Source organism: Centruroides vittatus, unplaced genomic scaffold (assembly GCF_030686945.1).
Source record: "Centruroides vittatus isolate TY-2023 unplaced genomic scaffold, ASM3068694v2 scaffold_1519, whole genome shotgun sequence".
In the NCBI taxonomy this organism is placed as follows: domain Eukaryota; kingdom Metazoa; phylum Arthropoda; class Arachnida; order Scorpiones; family Buthidae; genus Centruroides; species Centruroides vittatus.
In genome coordinates, this window is record NW_027122682.1 from 171,573 (window position 1) to 197,406 (window position 25,834).

Below are 25,834 nucleotides of genomic sequence, written 5' to 3' on the forward strand. Positions count from 1 at the left end.
AACTATATGATGAAAACGTGTATAGTGCGGTTGCGATTTACACTTTTCTCAGTGTACACAGAAAGATTTGCAAAAATTAAAATAAATTATCTCATAGAAATACATTGAAATTTAAAAGGATTTAATCTATGAATGCATAATTAGCCACTAATTTAACAATTTTTGGCTTATTTTATTAAATTTTTTTCTCTCCCCTCATACTGTAGACATTGAGGACCTTTCTCCATGCTCGCAATGGGAGAAGCTGGGTGGGAAGAATGGGGGGGTCTACATATTTGGGACAGACCACTCAGTTTCTTTCTCAGATTTGATTCTATATCCCCAGAACAACAGACTGATTCTTTTACCACCTTAAAGTAGAAGCTAAAGTAAAATTTTCAAAAATAATTAAATTATTGTGACATTGTCACAATGCCAGGCTAAAAGTTTTAATCGTCATTTAATTTAAAAAAATCATGTGACTTCCGGTCTAGATCTGAAGTTCACATATAGTTCATTGGGATTTCCAACCCCCAAGCTTTCCATATATGATCTGGATTTTAGTGGTGTCTTGGCCTTAAATCATACTTTTGATAACGTCAAGTCATGTCGGTCATCTAAACATTCTTGAGGAAATGTCTAATTGAAATCAAGTGACTTCCAGTCCAGATTGTAAGTTTTTATATAGTTAATTGGGGCTTCCAGCCCCTAAGCTTTCCGTATATAGTCTTGATTATCATCAATCTAACTCTGTACTCGAGATTAACGCAGGGAGACAGACATCGAGAAGATATAGGTCTGTAATCTGGAAATTGCAACCCAATAAATAAGATAAAATTAAATGAAATTTTTAATAAAAATTTACACATATTGCATGAAGAAAAATATTTTCTCAAATTTAAAATTGTCCATATCTTATATTAACCTAACATGGCATTATTTGGTCTGTTATATGCATGCCTTTTATGGTTTTGGTATTATGGCTAGTTCCACAATTAGAACTAGTAGCAAAGATATATCCCAATGTATTCCAGTCAAACCACTCATTAAAATTTCAAAATTTGATCCAAATACAAACTTCTCATAATGATAGGCTGACACTTATTGCATTTTGTTATCTGACTGTTGTAAATAAAGTGCTTAATTTCTGTTTTATGTAAAATAATTGATTGTCGTTTAGCTTCTATTAACAGAATTTATAAATATATAATGTTTATAAACAAGGTAATTACATAGAAATGACGGCACATTATTTTTGTAATACAAATTGCTAAACGTAGTGATTTTAACAGGACGGAAGAAGCCGTTTTACGTATTCAGGCATGGTATCGAAGAATTAAAATGAAAAGACTCCAAGAAAAACGGGAACGAGAATTGCTAATGGAGATTTTAAAGAAGTGCTCCTTAACAAATATCAACATTACTCAAGTGAAAGAAAACTGTTTGAGCAATCTTCTTCAAAGCAGTTATAATTGTTACACAGATCTAAAAGATATCAGGGTATTTATTTATTTATTTAATAATTACATTTTTTAAAACAAAGTTTTGAATATTGTATTCTTATTATCAGTTACCCGAAGCGGAACGTCACGTGGCATTGCACAGATTTATCTGCTTCGTTCGTGTTCATATTTATGCCATTCGTATTCAGAGATGCTACAAACATTATAAATGTAAAAAATTAATGGAAATAAAAATAAATGCTGTAATTGTAATTCAAGTAAGTAAAAGTTTTGTAATGATTAAATATTTGTTAACTAACCTTACATTTTATGTATGCAATTTATTTTCAGCGTTATTTTAAAGCCAAGCTTGCAAGAATTCGGTATCTGAAGTTGCGCAAAACTATAATTGTGTTTCAGAAAGCGGCCAGAAATTACCTGGGAGTTCGGCATCGTGCAGCCATCACTATACAGGCTGTCACAAGGTCGTGGTTAACGAGAATGCATCTGAATAAACTTTACAGATCTGCTACTACTATACAGGTAAAGATCATTTTAAATCTAATTTTACTGTTTATAGAATGAAATATTGGTAAAGTTGGAAAATTATTTTACATTTATCGTCAATTTAATAAATTTTAAGATCTATAAATATAAATATGTTGTGATCAAACTTGAAATTTGTTAATATTAAATGATGCTTCTAGCCCACAAGTATAATTTACATTGTATTATTTAGCCTAATAAATAGAGTTGTAATAAATTAGAGGGCTTATCACATCAAGGGCTGACTGGAAATAGACTAGATTTTACAAAAAATAGCCTTTAATTAACCTCAAATTTTAGTAAGAATGCATTTTGGGTACCAAGACTCCCTCATCAGCCTACATACATACAACATAAATGTGAGATCGAGCACTTGATTGTGCATAAATTTAAGTATATTCGTAGATCTATTTTTCCATTGCAATTGTAAAGAAAATATCCATAGAAAATGGATTACATGACAACCTTTACTATCAACAACCAGGCGAGAAGAATAACATTCGAGTGTGAAATTAGACAACTTGATGTTAGAGGAGAAAGTGGAATAACAAATGCATGGATAGAAATCGAACCTAATATGGACATGATAGCTGCATTTGGTCGAGGTCATAGCATCATCAACCGTAACCCTTCACCTCACACCTGCAGATTCATAATTCAAACAGTCAATCACCTGACTATTTTCCCAGGCCAAATCATATATAAGGATGAGGCGCCTGCACTTCAGGGGGCAGTCTCTTCGAAAATGTTTAACTAATGCACATTAAGACAGTCACTACAAAGATATTACTTAGTGCTAACGCTCTGCCAAGTTGGATACCCGCTCAAACTATCAAACTCTTGTGAACGAGGTACGATTGTTATCCACATATTGTAAACTCTCTCTCGATCCCTCAATTTGTACACAAGAGCTTAGTTAGCTCCAATACCCTCTCGTTTAAAGCTACACGATAGCTTAACCAATGTTGCATTCAATTTTATAATTCTGTAATTTTGTTATTCACTAAATTTTTGATTTTTCTTGTTAATAGCGTTCTTTACTCGTATATTTCCTATGCCTTACCGACGACCCCTCTCTCCTCCTCGACTCAACCTAACAAACTGATCCTGACCTCACGGAATCCTACACAGTAAACACGCCATCCACTGACAAAGTGGGCAGATTCAAAAAACCTGTTGCCGGAGAAAAGGGTAAGACATTCGTCCTATCCCCGGTTACTCACAAAACATACAATATCCATCAAGACCATCATAACATAAGTTGAAAACTAAGACTGAAACATTTTCTGTATATATACAGTGCACTGTTTACATAATATAACTAATACCTTACAATATACTAAAAACCAAAAATTACCACACACAGATTTTAACGGTGAGTTATATTTTATCCGGGACCAGTAAGAACAATGAAATGTTCTTTACCAGCGTCACACATTTCCTTTCATCAATCCAATAGTACATAAATTATAAAACATTTTTCTTTATTATCAATCCAGCATATGCAAAATGGTAATTTATAACTGCCACTGTTAATATATTGGATTTCTTTTGTTAGCCAACACGCTATGACAGCCAGATGGACACCAAAGTAAAGGCATCTGCTCCAGGGATCTCAGCTTAGAATTCGAATTTAAATTGATTTGGAAATTTTACATAGATGAGTCGACCCAAATATATTGGTTCCTCCCCATTTGTGACTGTCCTTATTATTGGCAAAACCAAATCCACAATGGGCTGTCAGAGCTCACAGAGTAATTGAACAAAACAGATGTTACATGCACATCGTTTGGTGATAAACTTCTACCATTCTGTAGTTTCTGGAAGAAATTTTTGATACTGTATCATTTTCCCACCATGTAATGATATTTTTGTAACATTTACATAAGTCTTCTGTTTTTGGAACCATGTTAATTTTGATAAATTTTCTATAATTGCATTACTTCAAACAAATCCCAGACTCAAAACTTTCAATTAAACTTTTTAATGGCAAATGCATTTATAATTTTTTCCATTTAACCCCTTCTTGATTGTTTTCTTGACTTTGTGTCTGTTAAAAAAAATTTTCAATAGTACCTCACCACACATTTTAAAATGAAATAAAATAAAAGTTTTTAAGAGGGACATTTATTTCCTGTAAGTGTAACGCAATTAAAGAACATAATATTTATAAAATTACAAGGCACCATTGTATTTATAAAACACAATGGTGCCTTGTAGTTTGAATTTAATTCATTTCAGGAGGCCATTTGAACTTTGAAGCAATTAATCCATTCCCAGACCCTAAACAATACCCATTTCAATAAACTTAAAACAGCAAATATGTGTAATTTTAAGGTAAAACCAATCAAATGCCCTAATAATAAAACAATAAATAAAATATGTAAATACTGTATTATAAAATGAAAAGTACCTGTGCATTAACTAGTTGCATACAGTAGATTTTGGCATCTTAAAACATAGCTGCTAGATCCTCCACACACATTTCGTTTTCGTGCTTTGTAATAAATTCCTTTTTTCATTTCAACCATCGATATTAAAACCTTTCTCTAAGACTGTTGCTTCTATACACTTCTCGAATGCCACGGTTAATAAGTAACGGTTATATTATGTTCAACAGAAAATTTTCGCATATTATTAAAAGCTGTCATTACTTAACATAGACAAATAACACACAATATATTGAATGTAACCAAACACACTAAAAAAAATGGCAATAAAGGCACAAAAACATACGAGCTTAACGTAAGAGCGAGAGACAACTTGGATGCATAACAGATTGCATTTACACTTTGAGTGCATTTTTCACTGCATGCGCAATTCAAACTTCGAAGCATCGTTCAAAATCCGAGGCAAATTTTTGTCAAATTTAGCGTTCGAAGTTAGTCATTCAAAATATGAGGTGCAGTACTACTGCACTTGAATTTTAATTTTTAGATAAGTATATTTAATTATTAAATTTTAATGGCAGTTTTTAAAATGTATTTATTATTAATAAATATTAAATTTTATTAAAAAATCTTTTCTAGGCCGCTTGGAGAGGATACAAACAAAGGTGCCTTATCACCAACAAGAAGATAATCGAAGCAAGATCGAGAGTAAAATCTGCAACAGCTGCTGCAACAGAAGATATGAAATTAGTCAACAGAACCAATTACGCCTTGTATCTTCTTTTAGGGAAACGGTCTCTAACTCACATTTTAAGTACCTTAATTAATTTAGGTAGGTATTATGTAGGGGCGTTCAAGTGAGAAGTTTACTCGCAAGGGGTAGATTTGGCAATGCAGTCAGAGTTTTAAATAGTACCACTAGACCGTGGCAAACAAGTGTTTGGGGTTGAAGTGTTTCTTGGTTTCTCGTGACGTATGGCAGGGAATTAACGTGCACGGCCAGCTTATAGCATTGCCAAGTCTAATTCTTAAGAGTAGAACTTACATTATGCAATTAACGAAAAGTATTTAGTTGGATGTAAAATAATGAAACGACAACCAATAATTTCAGATAAAACTAGTCAGCTTTCACCTATTTGTTGTGAAAAAATGACCGAAGGAAAAGCCTTGGATGTTCTCATGCATATTCTTCGTAACTGCAATCGTAGTGTTCCCCATATGGAACTTATTAAATACACCATAAATATCTTCTTAAATTTGGCAAAAGTATTATTAATTTATTTTTAAAATTAGGAAATTTAATAACAAAAACATAATTAAAAATTGAATGTCGTTCTTTCAGTATTCTAAAACTGTGGATGCCGTATGGAACACGGAAGGAATGCTAGATACAATTTTAGAATTAATGAAGATTTACAGAGAAAAAGGAGCAGGTATTTTCAGCAAACTCTGTACTTTAATATGGATTTTATGCCAGGATCCAAACAGAGTGAAGGTAAAGTAATACCGAAATTATGAAATTGCCAATTTTCTGTAGTTTTAACTAAATCTAGAAGTTTGTTTTAGGTAATTAAAGAAAATAAACAGACCGTGGATAAGATTGCCTCGTTCCATTATCTCATTATGCGAAAACAAATGCTCAACAAGTCACAGCAAAAAAGTAAAGGCTCCGCTGCCTCTCTCTGCTCTTCGACGGTCCATCATTCCAACGGATCCCAAGCTTTACCGAGAACTTTACCGGATTGGACTTGCAACAAGAACCAGACGAGGGAATTTGACGATCCTCTGACGGCCATAACAGCAATTATGAAGGTAATCGGCATTAAGAAAAAGGAAGGCAAACAGTGGGGAAACACGAGTCTCCAAACACTTTAAAGTGGAACTTTCCAACGGTGTACAGAAATCAGTTTAGTAGTTTTATAATTGCTTAAAGTTTCCTCGAATATTGATTATTTTTCCACTGTAAAAAAAATATTGTAATTACAAAGTGAAATTTGTATTTTAAATGCCTTTTTTTAAGTGATAATTTTGTTCTCCAAAAAAAATTAAGCTTTAATTTGTTCTTTTTTTTTATTTTTTTTTTACTTTTTTTTACTTTACTATTTGCAAATAAACTTAGTTTCATAAAAATATATAAATAATTAACACATAGCTTGGTCACAAGGGTCCTCAAATTTTTAGACTGTGCGCACCAGGTCCACAAATTACATTGCTGTTGAAAAGTTAAGCAACGAGTTGCTTAACTTTCCCGGCAACATTTGGTGGCACCATCTGTTATCACATTTTATTTAAAAAACTTATATGTTTTAACTATTATAAAGCTCGTCATTAAGTCCGATCATAACGAAGATACACACGACCTCCATCATCTCCTCACTCCCTCGACCATTAACCACCAATATAATTAAATGATATTTGCAATCACCGTATTGCAATTTATCATCATCCCCGATTGCAATCGCCGTAAACACATTGCAGATAAATCAGTCCCATCCGCTGTTACATTAACTGATAAGCATAAACTTTCTTCGTTACTTATCTCAGTTATCTGCAATGAAGGGACTGAACATGGCGTAGATCTGTGCATATTTTGGGCAGTAGAGGGTGGTTCCAGATAGGAATCGTTCCACACCGAGTCATTTCGTTTTGTACTTTTATTAGTCAATAAATAGAGTTTTAAACTCTGTGTTAGAATTACTGCCAATTTTTGCAAATACACTGCATTATAAAAAGTTTATCATTTCGCTGGCTTACTCTATAACACCAAAATTCCATAAATGAGTCATAGTCTTTAAAGAGAAAAATGATATCTTTAACTGATAATGGATAAGAAAGCGAAAGTTAGAAATGATTTCTTTTTTTAAATAAAATTGTGTGAGAACAATAAAAGTTAAATAAATATAGTACGTATATACTTCAATATCCAGTTTATTAGCAATATTTACATAAAATTATCCAACGTTTTATTACGATTGAGAATTAATGCAAGCGGATTGCGGATTTCTCCACCTTTCTTGCCAAATATCTCGTTTCTACGTCTTGCTATTGTACATTTTTACAGCTGCAAGTGATGTAAAAATGTACAACTTTTGCTGTTATAGCATCTCTCTGCCTAACGTTTTCACATCCCACTTGTTAGAAATCCACCGATACAGATTCTAAATTCGCGTGCCCCTTCGTAAAAACGGACGATTTCGGCCTCGTCTCTTTAAAACCAGGCAATCTGAAGCCGAATTGACAATCGTTTGTTACAAAAACTCGAAAAATAAAATTGAACTAACTAAAAACGATACAAAATCCCCTTTAAAATACACACGCGCTAACGCAATTTTAGCCAATTTAGTCCAAAGCGTGTATATGGTCCTATCGGGAGCAGTTGTCCATAGAATGAAAACGAAGGGTGCTCCCCAATAGCAGCTCCCCAACCAGTTTATCTAGTAATCAATCATGCCTCCAACTGTACAGTGACGCCCAACTCTCCCTCAATACTATCAGTGTTGCCACTACGGTCTATGTCTCATTCGAAGGAACTAAACAAATCCCTCTCGCATCACCAGTCCTTTCCATTGAGTGCAGACATCTGGATGGTCGTGCAAAAAGCCCTCTCGGAGCGGAAATTTACATTGACCTGTCTCTTACCCTCTGTTAGCATCATTGTGAAGGTCGCCAAACCCCGTGGCAGGCGTAAAAAGCAGGTGTTAGACCCATCGTAAAATTTTAAACAATGAAAACGGTGTTCCCTATTGAAAAATTCAAAAAAAAAAAAATGTGTTCTTTATCTTTTGGATGAATGTTACAATTTACCACAAAACAAAACGAAATACAGTATATATATATCAGCTATATCCAGCCTGCAAAAAATAGGTATCACTCATACTTTAGTGATTATAAAATTTTAAAAAGGAAAGTTTTCATAAAAATCCCGGCACACGCGAAGGTTTTACGTAATTCTTTATTTAGATAAACGTCGTAAATTCGGTTTGACTAATGTTAAAATAAAGTAAAAAATATTATTGAACGAATGGAGATAAAAATCCTCCGTTGCGATGGCATCCGATTCAAAGATGGCGATCGAACTTAAGACGGCAACGTTATCTTTATAAGTCTTCAGATTGGTTGGAGAGATATGGCCATATCTCCCGAACCAATAGTTCGATTTTCATGTAAATGCCTAGAAACACTTCCCCAATACACAAACCCTTATGAAAATTTTCCATAAAAGGCACAGGAGTCAAGCTTCGTAGTGAATGAAAAAATCGTGCCCCACACTAACTCCATACAAACAGAGAAATACCCCAACTTGTTTTGCATTTCTCGACGTTTCAAGGTCCTCGAAGTCCAAAAATGTGGGGTTATTTTTGCCGATGGCCATATTTTCCCCCGTTATATATAAAATCAAAATTTTTACTTATCTACAACACATTTTAAATAGGAATTTAAAATTTTATAATATATAATTTATATAGATTAAGTCTATCTATATTTGTTTAATCTAGAATACAAAGGAATTCCTTATAGGGAACAGGAACTTCGAAATAATAGGTTAATTTTAGCGAATTTATTTCGAATCGCTATCTTCTTTATTTCAGAACGCAAAGCAATATTCCGGTTAACAACGAATAAGTGGGCCTAATTAAACATTCAAAGTAAATGTTTAATTTTCACAAAAAAGTAGTGAAATATACCGCGTGTTATAGCCAAGACGAAAGTATTTCATCTTTAAATAATAATAATAATAATCGATACATCCTAATAACCCAAATACGTGACGAATTCGTAACCATTCCTCGATTTTATCTCGTCGATAACGCTGCTCGGATTAACTTATTAAAATATTCATAATCCTGTGTTTCTACATCCTTAATGATTCGGTTTCCACCTGCTCTATCTAGAAAATCCATAAAAGATAACAATGCAAATAGAGAAGAAGACGGACAATATCTACAGAAAGATTATGTCAATCAAACCGATCTTTGGCGGCAGATAAAGGTACCACCACTATAACTACATTTTATATTTTACCTTGCAGAAGTTGTAATTTCCATTTGGTTTGTTGGAATGATAAGGAATAATGTAATTACAAAAATACTAATTTACTTATTGTGACATCGTCGCAACACCGGGCTGCAATTTTTAATCGTATTCCCATTCCACGCACTTGTAAAAACACCGAAAGTTTTGGTACATATTGTACTGTGCATATCGAGCGTCAAATACACAACTGTATTGTATGTTGTACAACCTGTATCAATTTAAATCTAGTTAAACAAATGCACTAGTATTGATGTAATTAAATATACACTATAACTAGATGTATGTTGGCACATAGTTACATTACTAGATAATTATTGATATAACTAAATAATGTACGGTACAATACGTTTAGTTATATGCAGAACTAGCTGTAGTGTGACTTAAGCTCTATTGTATTATATACACGTAGTTATTTTCTCGTGTGAAAACTTAAGCTCTTAACAATAGTTCGAATTGCAAATATAGACGAAAAGAATTCATAATTATTGTCACAGAATATGAAATTAGGGTGTATCTCGAAGAGCAAGATTAAAATAAATCAGAAAATTGATAGTCTGTCACTGCACATACAATACAACGTAATTCCCACTATCGATAGATAAACAAACCGGAATTAGTACTTCATTAAAATCTGTTTATTTTACCAACGATACAAGCGATGTCATAATTTTATGCATTTGCCTAAGTGATAAGGGATTCACTTTGTAACGTAATCACATATGCAGTATATAAAGGTTGAAAAACATTAGTCCGCACACTTGTAATTTAAAATGAACATTTTATTTATTTCTTTATTTTTTGTAGCCATCTTTGGTGAGTACGGGGATACCTCCAACATGATTCGTTAACGTAACCCTACATACGAGTGACTTGGTTTATTTTTTTAAATCTTATTTTATTTCAGATAAAATATCATTTTCCATTCAGTTCGTTTGTCCCGAAAAAAATGGGACTTTTGCAAATCCCGAGGATTGTCGAGCTCTTTTCATGTGTAACAATGGACTAGCAAAACATCGTTGGTGTTCTGCGGGACTTCTATTTAATTCCCTGACTTTTAATTGTGATTGGCCTTCTAATGCCGTTTGTTCCACAGGTATGTTACCTTTCTCCTGTATCTTAGAATTCGACTTTTCAATGTATGGATTTATGACAATGTGTAATGTTCGTAGTTGTCAATTATGCGAGGTCTCCGGTATACGAGTTTGCTATACCTACCGATGACTTTGTGTGTCCGGATAAGAATTGCGCCTGTTGTATATATCCCGGGGAAGACTGTGTAACATATTACAGGTGTAATTATGGGAATCCGTATAAAGAAATTTGTTCTGAAGGTCTCTTACTAAATCCCAATACTTTACTTTGCGATTTTAAAGAAAACGTCAGATGCGGTGAGTTTTGTAATATTTCGTTTGTAAATAAATTCTAGGCTAGAAAAAAATAGTTTTTATAATTTTTAAATGTAATATAATTTTACTCGGTGTTATATTTATTTCTGCAGATATAACAACTAAAGAAACTTTCCCGTCTACTGAATGGAGACCCGAAACCAGCACTAAAAAAGTTACGCCAGAAGTAAAACCCATTACAAATACCACACAAAAATTAGTAACTGAAGAAACACCAAGTACAACAATCTCGTATCCAAATAAATTCGTATGTCCAGAATCATCTGGGTTGTTTCCCGATACAAACGATTGCAATAGGTTCTACCATTGTTCTCACGGTATACCTCATCACAAATGGTGTCCAGAGAATTTACATTTTAATCCATCTTTGTTAATATGTGACTGGCCGAGAGATGCGGGATGTGGTAAGTATAATTTCTACTAAAATAGTTATTATGTTATGGTATTGAAATGTTTCTGTGCGTACAGGTGATGTAGTACCGAAACCGAAGCCACCTCCAGAAGTAAATGGAACTTGTGACTGCGACTGCTGTTTTTATCCCGTTCCAAACGATTGTACGGCTTATTATTTATGTTTAAATTTTACAAAGTACAGAATGCATTGCGGAAAAGGATTGCATTTCAACCCAATGATCGAGAATTGTGATTTTAAAGAAAGAGTGAATTGCTCTAAAGATTCTCAGTGCCCGTATCCGAACGGAAGATTCCCTCACGCCGAATCTTGCAGCTATTACATCGAATGCGTAAATTGGCATCCGACAATAAAAAAATGTCCCGTCGGCCTTCAATTCGATGCCGAAAAGCAAAGATGCGGATGGCCTGGAACGTGCAGTACGTAACAATGTTTCAAATGATTATATTTAAAAATTTTTAATTAGTTCAAATGAAATTGCTAATACGAAAAGCTATTCTATTCTATACAGATAAACGTCCCATTATTCCGGATAAAACACCTCAAGATGGAGACTGCGATTGCGAATTTTGTTTAATTAAGGACAATACTGATTGTTCTTCGTATATAAAATGTATTAATTATAAATCTACTCGCGAACGCTGCCCGGATGGACTTCTATTCAATCCAGATATTCAAGACTGCGATTACAGTCAAAACGTAAAATGCGGAACAAGTCAACCGATTTGTCCTTCCGATGGACTTTATCCTCACCCAGAAAACTGCAATTCATTTATACACTGCGTAAATGGTATTCCACATAATAAAACGTGCTCTGGAATTTTACATTTCAATCCTAGTTTGAAAGTTTGTGATTGGCCCTGGTCTGCTGGTTGCAGTAAGTACATTTCTAGCTGTGTCATTAAGAGATGGGCTAAATTTTAAATGATTATATAAATAATTAATATAATACAAACATTTTTTTTTGAATTTCAGATAAGACTGAACATCCCCCTTCAAGTAATCAGACTGTAGAATGTGATTGCGAGTATTGCACCATTGCAGATAAACACGACTGCACTTCTTACGTTGTTTGCATTAATTATGTAGGAAAAAAATTAAAATGTTCTACCGGTCTTCTTTTCAATCCATTAACACTGACGTGCGATCTGGCCGAAAGTGTCATATGCCCTTCTTCAAATAAGTCTGATCAATGTTTGGACAGGAATTCCTTGCAGCCACATCCCACCGATTGCAGTTTATTCATTCATTGCTCAAATTGGTACCCGCATGTTAAACAATGTTCTGCCGGACTCCATTTTAATCCAAAGAGAAAAATTTGTGATTGGCCGAAAAGTGCCGGATGTGAAGGTAAGAAGAATTCTCGAAAGTATTAAGGGATTCGTGGAAATAATTAATTATATTAAGATATAAATTTTTACAAATCTCCAGAATGGATTCCCGATGAGGACGATACGACTTCAGACGATACAACTTCAGATATACCTTGCGATATCTGCGAAGGGTGCCTATTACCGGATCCGAAAGATTGCGCTTCGTACATTTATTGTACGAAAGGAAATGCTCAACACAAGACTTGCCAATCCGGTTTGTACTTTAACGTCAGTACGGAAAAATGCGACCTTGCAGAAAACGTCGATTGCGGAGAAAGACCGGAAGGCAATTGTCCGAAACATAATGGATTATTTCCACACAAAAATTGCAATAAATTCGTTCACTGTTCGAACTGGATGCCTTACGTTAAAGATTGTCCGGCAGGATTGTATTATAACCCAAAATTAAAAGTTTGCGATTGGCCCGATAATGCCGGATGCGGTAAGAGAGCATTTTTTAATATTATGAAATTTCAAAAGTAAAATAAATCTTAGCCATAATGTACGTTTATCGGTTATAACTTTAGGCAAGGAACCAGACGAAACACCTGACCAACCGATCGGCGAATGCAATTGCGATTGTTGCTTTACCCCTGATCCCAACGACTGTCAAAAGTATTTCTTATGCTTGGACGAAAAACTTTATCACCATGAATGTGGAGAAGGATTACATTTTAATGAACACATCGAAAACTGTGATTATCCAGAAAATGTAAATTGTTCTATCACCACCACCACCACCACCACACAACAATTTATCCCGGAATGTGACCTACCCAATGGTATATACCCTAACGAAGAGGACTGTGGATCCTTTATCGAATGCATAAATGGATTAAAGAACATTCACGTCTGTCCAAATGATTTTCATTTTAGTGCCGCACTTAAAGCGTGTATAAGGCCGTGTGATGCGAAGTGTAATCTGAGTTTAGGTAAGAATGCATTTCATGTTTTATACTGTACAAAAATTATTATTCTAAGATTATACGGGATGGGCTATATTTTTCACTGTACGTTTTGGAAATTTAAATTTATCATATTATTACTTTCTGTATTACGAAAAGTCCAAGGTGAAATAGTATTGAAAATTGAGATACAGTAGAGCGTCGATAAGTGGAACCAATTGGGGACTGGGGTCCTTCCAGTTAATGATTTGTTCCAGTTTCCGACTTTGTACGAAAAAATACATTAACCTGTCCGATGTTCAAATTTTTCTCCGTTGCGTGTCGCTTCGTGTTGAATTTTCGTCGATTTTAAGCCTAACGAAAATTTTTATAATAATCATCGAGGCTATCGTATCGTTAAAAATTATTTCTGCATTTTGTACAAACAAAATAAATATATTAAAGAACATAAAAACATGAAAATTATACTTTAGAAGTAAATTTAGTATCAAAAACATTCGATTCAGCACGACACAGTCCGACTGAAAATCGTTCCACTTTCCGGTCATTCCACTTACCGACGTTCCACTTATCGACGCTCTACTGTATATTGTTATCGATGGAGGGTAGCTGTTATTAGGACAATTTTCGCTGATATGATTGAGAACCTCGTAATTTATTATGGATAGTATGGGTTGGGCATTGTTCCCATTCCTAATTCATGTTGTTGAACCCTATTGTAGGTCAAGCCCGCCGGTAATAGGGTAATTATGGCCGGCCATGTGTTGTTTTGTTTATAACGCGTTTGTTAATTAATTACCCTCGAATAACCAATTTTTTTTATTTTCTATAAAATAGAAACATCTTATACTGGTAGCTTGACCTGATTGATTTCTTTGTGTAAATATTACCTGACCTTGATATAACGGACTAATAAGGTGAAGGAACGATCCAATTATTCCAACAAAACAAAACAAAGCTTTGTCAACTACAAAAAAAGGTTATACGAGATATGATAAGAGACACAAAGAGTTTACACAGTGATAAATGCGAAGGAAACAAACACCACACACAAACAAGGACGTAAACACTAGCTACCGACGCGCTGTCTAGAGAACGTTCCGCGCACTAACAATTCTCCAATACTGTATTTAAACTCTGACGAATGCCCTGGAAACAGAGTTTGGCCTTTATTTCTTTTATGTCGACGTCAGTAAAATCGAGGACAATAGAATATTGTCTGCATTTCTTTAGCTATATCTACTGCCATTTCTTGTTGTTAATACCAGTATTAGCATGATAACATGCGCAAGCCACTACACTTTTTAACCCTTAGCCTGCCGTTTGCCATGCCCCCTTATTTTGTAAAACGGCCAAGTTCAAAATAGGTGAATCAGGCAATATTATTTTAAAAATTCACTAAAAATTAAATTATTATCTTATTCATATGAAAAAAATCACATATATTTATCAATATAGTTAGTTTTAAATACGACATATTTCGATAAAGTTTGTTTGAAAAATTTATGAGAAAAAAAATATATATATATGATAACTGACATTCAGACTTGAAAATTTGTTACTATTTGTCAAAATTAACATTGCCTGGTTACTTCATTCTTATTGTCACTGAGCCAATACCATGTACAATATTGTTCTGTACAATTTGATGTGACATTTATGCATGTACGTTTATTCGTTGTGAAATTATCGCACATTATATCAAACATTTGTTTAAAATCTAAACTTTATTTTGCTTTCAACTAATATAATGAACTAATATACTTTATTCATTTTATATCAAACAAGATTATTTATTTTCGTAATAAACATATGATTACTAGTTGCAACAGATGTAATATTTGCTGATATTTTAGATTTTAAAAATAATTAAAAATTAAAAATTAAAAAAATATATAAAATATCAGAACTGAAGGTCATAACTTGAATATTTATAATGCATTAACATATTATAGCTTGACGGCCGGATGGCCGAGCGGTAAAGGTGGCAGCCTACCGCTCTGGGGGACCCGGATCGAATCCGAACGGGTCGAATAATCCCCAGGAATTTTTCGGGGGTGGTCCGTTCGGTTATGTCGGGCCCCGTCCCTCACCACCCGGTTGCCCATTGTGGGCCTGGCCGAACCCATAATGGGCCTACTAAAAGAGGCCCTCTTAGTGCCCACAGGGCGGAAAGAGTTAAAAAAAAAAAAAAAAAAAAAACATATTATAGCTGAATAACTTATTATAGCATTAATGAACTTATTATAGTAATATTATTGCATAAATATGCTAAAAATGAAATAAAAAATAATCAGAAAATGAAAAATTAAGGAAAAAACATCGATAATTAAAATTTTTTACATCTACAAAACACCACCTGGACAAAAATATGTGAAACAGACCGATACCGTCAAGTGCTGACATCTGTTGTCGATAAATTTTATAAAAATCGATTTTTAACAGGGTAACGATGAATTGGTACCAAGGTATATAGAGGAATCGGTACCCTGGCCGTTTTGCGAAACAATCAGGGTAACGATAGATCGGTACCCTGGCCGGGAAAGAGTTAATATTTGCTTAACTTTAAACAAATATTTTCGATACAATTTTAGAGTTATAACACAGGTCTATGTAAATAATAATTAGTGTCTGTCTCAGACAATCGATAAGCTAAGTAAACGTATAAAAAACTGCCGTAAGATATCCCCTTATCACTTTTTAAATTTATTACATAGATAATTTCTTTTATATTTTAATTATTTCTATAAATGGTTTATAAAATAGCTATTTATACTTAGAAGAAAGTTACCGCGCTATTTATTTCTTCTAATTAATCTGAATTATATCACCATCATTATCATTATATTCTGGATCTTACATCTTTATGCTCTTTCAGGTTAAATATATTTTTTCATAATAAAAATTCTAATAGAGTGAATGTTAATATTAAATTTGACATTGTAATAGTCAACCATGAATACAGTTTTGAAGTTCAAATAAGGTTGCATTTAATTTCTGAAATTATCTTTAAATTGTGTTACAACATTTTGTAGAAATTTTCTTACAAATAGTACGGTTAATTTAATTTCTAATTTGTACAAGTCCAACTCCACTCAAGATATGACAGATGACCCCTGTATCTCAATACAACCGTCGACTTTTAACCATCAAAATTTAATGCTATCAATGCTTCTGTTAACTTGCCTGCAAAATTTCAAAAATTCTCAACGAAAGAAACGGGAGTTTTTAAGCTTAAAAGTGGTTAAACACAATCGTACACCCCAAACATTAATATCCATATATACAGAAAAACCCTTCAACTTGTTTTACATTTTTCAACGTATCCAGATCTACCAACTCCAAAAATGTAAAAATCTTGAAGGGTCATTTGAATTTTGACCATCCGCCAAACCTTTCCCCTGTAATACAGGGCTGTATATATAACAGCCAGGAAAAAAATATACGAAATAAGTAAAAAATCAAATAAAATTACACTACGCAATGTTCTTCGCCCAATTCAAAACTGTATAAACAAAATAAAGTAATTTAAAACTCTATCAATCACTAATTTACATGTTTATATTTCTCACAAATAATAATCATATTAATCAGTAAAATATTGTTAGCATATACACGTAATGCAATTTATGTACGTCGATTTACCTTTGGTAACTAATTACATGTAAAATCTAATTAATTAACAAATATTTGAAACAAAATTTATCAAAATTCAGATATGTACATTTATTGAAAATACATTATTTCATAACTAAAGTAGCTAATAAATATTCTCATTTCTCAGATTGTACAATAAATGTTACTACCACAACAACGACCACTGTCCCACCCACTACCACCGGTTCAACCACAACACAGGAAGTATGCGAGCTTCCCAATGGTGTCTATCCAAACGAGAAAGATTGCACGAGTTTCATCCAGTGTGCTAACGGTTACAAGTTTGTACACTACTGTCCAGAAGGATCGCACTTCAGTGCAAAGTTATTAGCGTGCACGTCTCCAGTCGAAGCTGGGTGCGATCCCAGTATTAGTGAGTATTAAAAGTTCTGTACATATAGATATAAATGTTTTCAGTAATCTCAAGCGATTATGGTTTATAGCTCCCACGCCCACTATGCCACCCACTACCACCGGTTCAACCACAACACAGGAAGTATGCGAGCTTCCCAATGGTGTCTATCCAAACGAGAAAGATTGCACGAGTTTCATCCAGTGTGCTAACGGTTACAAGTTTGTACACTACTGTCCAGAAGGATCGCACTTCAGTGCAAAGTTATTAGCGTGCACGTCTCCAGTCGAAGCTGGGTGCGATCCCAGTATTAGTGAGTATTAAAAGTTCTGTACATATAGATATAAATGTTTTCAGTAATCTCAAGCGATTATGGTTTATAGCTCCCACGCCCACTATGCCACCCACTACCACCGGTTCAACCACAACACAGGAAGTATGCGAGCTTCCCAATGGTGTCTATCCAAACGAGAAAGATTGCACGAGTTTCATCCAGTGTGCTAACGGTTACAAGTTTGTACACTACTGTCCAGAAGGATCGCACTTCAGTGCAAAGTTATTAGCGTGCACGTCTCCAGTCGAAGCTGGGTGCGATCCCAGTATTAGTGAGTATTAAAAGTTCTGTACATATAGATATAAATGTTTTCAGTAATCTCAAGCGATTATGGTTTATAGCTCCCACGCCCACTATGCCACCCACTACCACCGGTTCAACCACAACACAGGAAGTATGCGAGCTTCCCAATGGTGTCTATCCAAACGAGAAAGATTGCACGAGTTTCATCCAGTGTGCTAACGGTTACAAGTTTGTACACTACTGTCCAGAAGGATCGCACTTCAGTGCAAAGTTATTAGCGTGCACGTCTCCAGTCGAAGCTGGGTGCGATCCCAGTATTAGTGAGTATTAAAAGTTCTGTACATATAGATATAAATGTTTTCAGTAATCTCAAGCGATTATGGTTTATAGCTCCCACGCCCACTATGCCACCCACTACCACCGGTTCAACCACAACACAGGAAGTATGCGAGCTTCCCAATGGTGTCTATCCAAACGAGAAAGATTGCACGAGTTTCATCCAGTGTGCTAACGGTTACAAGTTTGTACACTACTGTCCAGAAGGATCGCACTTCAGTGCAAAGTTATTAGCGTGCACGTCTCCAGTCGAAGCTGGGTGCGATCCCAGTATTAGTGAGTATTAAAAGTTCTGTACATATAGATATAAATGTTTTCAGTAATCTCAAGCGATTATGGTTTATAGCTCCCACGCCCACTATGCCACCCACTGCCACCGGTTCAACCACAACACAGGAAGTATGCGAGCTTCCCAATGGTGTCTATCCAAACGAGAAAGATTGCACGAGTTTCATCCAGTGTGCTAACGGTTACAAGTTTGTACACTACTGTCCAGAAGGATCGCACTTCAGTGCAAAGTTATTAGCGTGCACGTCTCCAGTCGAAGCTGGGTGCGATCCCAGTATTAGTGAGTATTAAAAGTTCTGTACATATAGATATAAATGTTTTCAGTAATCTCAAGCGATTATGGTTTATAGCTTCCACGCCCACTATGCCACCCACTGCCACCGGTTCAACCACAACACAGGAAGTATGCGAGCTTCCCAATGGTGTCTATCCAAACGAGAAAGATTGCACGAGTTTCATCCAGTGTGCTAACGGTTACAAGTTTGTACACTACTGTCCAGAAGGATTGCACTTCAGTGTAGTAAACAAAAGCTGTGTTCATCCATGCGATGCTCGATGCGATTTAAATATCGGTGAGTAATAAAAATTTTTGATTGGATAACTTTTTAATAATTACAGATAAAATAGATATTATACTTTATATTTAACTGGGTTATTAGGAAATCACTTGATTAGTGATAAATTACAAAATTTAAATCACCTAAACTGAAACTTAAAAATTCATTATTTTTCAATTAAAATACGGTTGGGCTATATGCAATTTTAAGATAGGAGAATGGGAAGAAATCAAAACAACGTAATAAAGCACTTTAGGAAAGCACTATATTCTATTTATCGTTACTTGGCTCCTACTGTAAACAAAGATTTTGTCGTATTAATCCGCCGGAGATTTTAATTGGTCAAATCACAATCGGGTGTGGATAGACACGTGTTGACTAGTTAAGCCCCTTTCTCTGCATGTGTTAAAGTAGGTGAGAGTGGGTACAACAATTTAAAAATTACCGAGATGATACTTAGAAAACTTATTATAGCCTACTTTAACATTTTACGTAGCCATTTATCTTATTTCCATCGTTTAAATATAGTTTGTCAAAAATTATTATTAAATATATATTATTAAGACACACAAAACATATTTATAATTGTGTAGTTGAACATACTTCAGAATTTTTAAGTAGATATAAAACAAAACAAAACAAAAATTCTCCGGCAATCCTTAAAAATCATACTCAAACCTCTAAAGGAAAACGTTACTGTAATTTATGAATTTATCTATGTGATATTTATATAATTAAGAATTTTTTAAAATAATTACAGGGTAAACTTACCTTATTAATCATCTATATCAGAAGATAGTTGCTCAAAGTAATCATTTATATCGCTTTCGTCACCACTTGCGTTCGACTGAATAATCAGTTTTTCTACAACAGTTTCCGAAATCTCATCAAGTTCCCATATTCGTTGTTCTTCTTTTTCTATGTGTTCGATACATTTTCTCCATCTTTCTTCAGTTATTTGTTCGATAGCTTTATTCATTAAAATTCGCACATCCGACAGTTTGAATGTTGTGTTGTGATGTGCGATGTAACCTTTCATATCTGCCCATATCAATTCAATAGTATTTAAATTACAATAGCGAGGTTGAGGCCGAAGTTTTAAATGCGAAAACGTGTACGTCGGACGTTCAGCGCCGCTTTCCTGTAAGCTTAGATGTTTGACAATGGCGTTTGGAAAGTTAGTGGAATCATGCTCGACATTCCAAAGGTCATTGTCAAACTTATAGGCTTACAGGAAAGCGTCACTGAACGTCAGACGTACACATTTTCACGTTTAAAACTTCGGCCTCAACCTCGCTAATGATACGGAGGTAAACGTAACACATCAACACCCATTTCTTTGGCCATTTCGTCAATAATATATTTATTGTATTTATGTTTTACTTTTTAAACAATATCCAAAAGTTTATTTTTAACATTTTGTCGTTATGATAAACTCTATTTTTTCCAACCAAGAAATTATGTCAGCTTTTTTCCAACTACAATACAAGGAACCTTCTCAATTTTTGCTGAGTGATATGGAGCATTGTCCATGACAACAACAGCATTACTTTCTAATTTCGATAATATTTTTTCAAACCATTTTTTGAAATTATTGCCATCTATTTCTTCGTGGCAATGTTTTGATGACGTTGATTCAAATTCATATAGACCACCATTAAGAAAACCTGTATTGCTGCCTATATGAACAAGAACTATTCGTTTTCCCTTTCCGGAAGGATATTTTGATCCAGTAGATCGTCCAGACATAAAAGCTTCGCGATATGACGTAATTGAACAATCCTTCCATACTTTATTCTTGGTATGGCCTGCATTGATCCACGTTTCGTCCAAATAGTAAATCTTACGTCCTAAAGAACGCATTTCTCTTATTTTTCGTAGATATTGTCTTTGCCATAAAATGATATCGTCTCTTTCAATTAATCTACTATTTTTATTACGGTTTGTATATTTACCAGCCTTTACTCGATCCCCGATATACAATTTGTTAAAATTACTTAATTTTAACAAATTATATATCGTGAATCGAGTAAAGTCTGGTAAATCTGGATCATCATTAACAGCCTGTAATACCTTATCTACCATAGATAATTCATTTAAAGGTTAATGTTACCTATGCCAAAATGGCGGCTCGTCTCTGATTCCAGCAAACAGAAGAAAGGAAACAGTGGGGATTCACGTTCTAACCTAACCTATTCTAATAATTTGGTTGGTAATAATTATGGTAATTTATTAGAATAGGATATATTAGGTTAGGTTAGAACGTGAATCCCCACTGTTTCCTTTCTTCTGTTTGCTGGAATCAGAGACGAGCCGCCATTTTGGTACCATAGGTAACATTAACCCATTTAAAAAATAAAAATTGTGTACTTTACATCTAATGGCACATTTTGTGAATTCATCCTATTTGTCAACAAGTTGAGTACGCTTACGGGTTTTCGAAGGAGTTATTACTTTACCATTAGTAAAATATTCTTTGCGAATTCTGTAAATGCTCCTTTCTGATATCCCTGTTGTCTTTTCTACCATTTTCACTATGTCCTTCACACAGACTTCTGGATTCGTTTCAGTTAGAGAATTAAACAAATTTAATACTATTCGTTTATCCGAACTCCTCAGCGGTTTTCCTTGTCGATGTTTAATGGTATTTACATTCAAGTTTTCCATTTTTGTAATTCGACAACACGCACTTTGAAATAATGATAGTTATTGTAATGAATGGAAAACGAAACCCAGACATTATAATGCGCATGACCGGAAAAAGTTTATTTTTAGTGATTCAGAATGTGCAGATATTCATTAAAGTAACAATTTAACAAATATGAAATAATTACATTTATAATCATTGCTAAGTAACTAGTATTTCATTAATGATTTTATAAATAACGAAGAACTATTTTCTGCGGACGAATGAGATGCAACGCGGTTTCTAATTGATGGAGATGGGTTTAAGCCAATAAACAAAGAGAGGTGTGTCTTAGTTTGTTTACAGTAGGTGCGAAGTTAGGATAAATAGACTATAATATTTCGTAAAGGCTGGTTCACATTTCTATGGAATCTGATGGGAAAGCGTTAACTGTACGATCTTAACTCTTTCCGCCCTGTGGGCACTAAGAGGGCCTCTTTTAGTAGGCCCATTATGGGTTCGGCCAGGCCCACAATGGGGCGACCGGATGGTGAGGGACGGGGCCCGACATATCCGAACGGACCACCCCCGAAAAATTCCTGGAGATGGTTTCGAGCCAGTTACGAGAGTTCGATCTCGTTGGTTCCCCAGAGGCGGTAGGTCTGCCACCTTTATCTCGCTCGGCCATCGGTCCATTTCTATGGAATCTGATGGGAAAGCGTTAACTGTACGACTACGACTTAAGCCTGGACTCCACATTACCTGAAAACAGAACTGAAACATACAGCGTTTTCAATTCAGTTCTGTTTTCGTTTAACCTTGACGCTACTAGCATCGAAATAAACGTTACGCGGAAATGCGCCATCTGTTGATCAGTTCTGTAATTGTCGTAAAGAGTCAAACCTGGACGACGCTACGAATTTTACTATGCTTTCTCTGCATTGAATTATTTACATTTTTTGTCGTACAGGCATCTGTATTTTCTAACTTCTTCGATGAATAATTCCAAATCTGTCTGTTTCCTCGTCATTTTCTCTACACTTTCCGCCATTACGACAATCAAACTACACGTGACTACGCGTCACAAATCCTTGTGTTTTTATCGGTTGCAGCACGACAGAAGTGCGGAACGAAAACGGAAAAGTTAAATGATTTTTAACTCTGCTTTCAGTCTTGTTTCTGTCCAACTGAACGTTCCAAAACTGAAAGTTTCGTCAGTTTGGCTTTCAGTTTTACAATTACGTTGCGGATTCCGGTAATGCGAAGTCCAGGCTTTACAGTACTTACCCGTCCTGATGTTATTTCACGTCTGTAAAGAAACGCTACGATCCATCTCTATATACTGTACTAGTACTACCTTATTAGCGCATTCACGAGTCGAATCCAGTGCGACTTTCAGCTACCATATTTAATTACATTTCACTGTTCACCCTCATATATGCATTCATATATGATGATAAGGGCCATTTCCCGTAATAGAGTGAAACAACCTTTAAGGTTACAACGGAAATGTGATTTAACAGAGCCTAGTTTTAACTTCTGGAAAATTGCGATGAAAAACAGAGAAAATTAAGAAAAATTTTGTTTGTTTTCCATTTACTTAAATTTAACGTCATTTTATGGAAAGCTGAAATTCAAATAAAGTGTAATATTCGTACTATAGAAATGCAGAATTTCTAGGCAAACGGTAGAGTGGTCGATAACAGATTACAATCATTCAAATTTGACGTTGCATTGGGATGGGTGGATATGTAAAAATTTTGCGACGATTGTAAAAGGGGCGAGGTTTGTTAGTAGAAAGCTAATGGCCTAAAGATTCTCAAAAATTTTCTTATTCGAAATAATTTTTTTACGAAAATTATTATGCTAAAATAGTTCTATCAATGATAACGCATCAAGTTCTAGCTGCACTTCTACAAAAGTGTAGAAGCATTGTACTAAATAAGAATATGTTCCGTTGGAAGCACTCTAATAATTGGAACTTTTAATAATGGCAACAATTTAATTTTTACAGTAAACACATAACACATAAAAATACTGCTGAAAAATATACCGGTATATAACATAACAACTCTAGTCCAGGAGAGTTAATTTCTTAGTATAATGCCAACACGGCCAAAAGGTCGAACGGTCAAGGTGGCAGTCTACCGCTATGGTAGACCCGGGATCGAATCCGTAAAGGTCAAATAATCCCCGGGAATTTTTCGGAGATTAATCCGTTCGAATATGTACGGGCCACGTCCCTCACCACCCGGTTGTTCCATTGTGGGCCTGGCCGAACCCATAATCGGCTTGCAAAGAAGATGTCCTCTTAGTGCCCACAGGGTGAAAAAAGTTTTTTAAAAAAGTACAATGCCATCAGAGTCTTCTATGTTAAATCAGTGAATTTCGTTTTTTTCTCTATTAGTATGTTTTAAAACTATGCCCCGCCTTGACAGGAAATATGAATAAAGATTTTTACAGAATTATATGTTTATAATATCAGGGTGGCAGATAAAATCTGGCATCTACAAGAAGTATTAGTTAGTGGTGACAAAATATGACAGGGAGAGCGTAGATAGTCATAGTGAACATAGAATTGGTGGCATCATATTTGAATGATCCCTTATACGCTGGTTGTATAATATGTAAAACTCATGCATTTCTATACCCTTTATCGAAGGTTAGATACTTTATAAGATAGTTTAGCGGCGATTGCTGATTTAAGTACTTCATATTTACCTTGTCTTAACTAATATAGTTACAAAGTGGAACAAGGATCGATTAATAATCATAAATACCCGTTAAATTCTTTTTATTAAAAGTAAAAGATTTTGCTTTATTTTTCAGTCATTTTATTCCTTGAATTTCATTGATGAATTTGTTGAGTATGGGACCACTGAATTGCATGTAAAACTAGTAGCTGCTAAGGTTTAGTTGTATGCATGGCTGAAAGCTATAAAATGCGAGAGCAGATTAATATAATACTTTTTAATCGAATTTAGTCATGTAATTTTGATATTTCAATCATTCATCAATGAAAAACTCAGATTCTGTATAAAAATTATAAACCAGTTAAAGCTAATTGAACAAACCAACTAATTATTGCGATTCAATTCTCAAATTTTATGAGATCTACCATGCTATCATACCAATAAATATATCAAACTTTTAATAAACAAATATAATTACAATTCATGTTACATAGATTGCGATACAACGACGACAACATCTACAACAGTTACTGCCTGCGATCTGCCAGATGGACTATATCCCATTGAAAATAACTGCGAAAGTTTCATACAAGCTGTAAATGGTCACAAATATGAATATAAATGCCCAGACGGTCAACATTTCAGTGCAAAACTCAAATACTGTATGATCCATGTGCGAAGCAGAATGTGATCCAAACATCGGTGAGTAACGAGAGTTCTGTCAATAAACGTATTCTGATATAGATGCATATGTAACAATTGTAACGTAATTTTGTAGTCTGTACAACAACGACGACAACGACGCCTCTACCGGTATGCGATTTACCGGATGGCCTGTACCCCAACGAGAACGATTGCGGCAGTTTTATACAATGCCAAAACGGCTTCAAATACGAACATAAGTGTGCTGAAGGACTACACTTTAGCGAAAAACTGAGGGAATGTAAATATCCGTGCGAAGCAGAATGTGATCCAAACATCGGTGAGTAACGAGAGTTCTGTCAATAAACGTATTCTGATATAGATGCATATGTAACAATTGTAACGTAATTTTGTAGTCTGTACAACAACGACGACAACGACGCCTCTACCGGTATGCGATTTACCGGATGGCCTGTACCCCAACGAGAACGATTGCGGCAGTTTTATACAATGCCAAAACGGCTTCAAATACGAACATAAGTGTGCTGAAGGACTACACTTTAGCGAAAAACTGAGGGAATGTAAATATCCGTGCGAAGCAGAATGTGATCCAAACATC

General features: G+C 34.7%; 2 protein-coding genes across 2 annotated transcripts in view; both read left to right on the forward strand.

Annotated features, from left to right (window-relative positions):
* LOC136987367 (abnormal spindle-like microcephaly-associated protein homolog) overlaps positions 1–6,385 on the forward strand; it is a 46,629-nt gene extending 40,244 nt beyond the window's left edge. The window contains exons 18-24 of the mRNA XM_067285098.1: positions 1,272–1,479; positions 1,550–1,699; positions 1,773–1,964; positions 4,997–5,189; positions 5,469–5,623; positions 5,700–5,852; positions 5,924–6,385. Coding sequence (XP_067141199.1) covers positions 1,272–1,479; positions 1,550–1,699; positions 1,773–1,964; positions 4,997–5,189; positions 5,469–5,623; positions 5,700–5,852; positions 5,924–6,232 — 1,360 coding nt within the window. The 3' untranslated portion in view covers positions 6,233–6,385. The remainder of the gene's footprint in view (positions 1–1,271; positions 1,480–1,549; positions 1,700–1,772; positions 1,965–4,996; positions 5,190–5,468; positions 5,624–5,699; positions 5,853–5,923) is intronic.
* Positions 6,386–10,158: 3,773 nt separating this feature from the next.
* On the forward strand, positions 10,159–11,221 carry LOC136987366 (protein obstructor-E-like). The gene is made up of 4 exons (XM_067285097.1): positions 10,159–10,204; positions 10,296–10,484; positions 10,561–10,779; positions 10,890–11,221. Exons 1-4 carry the CDS (start codon positions 10,162–10,164, stop codon positions 11,219–11,221), a joined length of 783 nt encoding a protein of 260 aa, XP_067141198.1. The 5' UTR covers positions 10,159–10,161.
* The last annotated feature ends 14,613 nt before the right edge of the window (positions 11,222–25,834 follow it).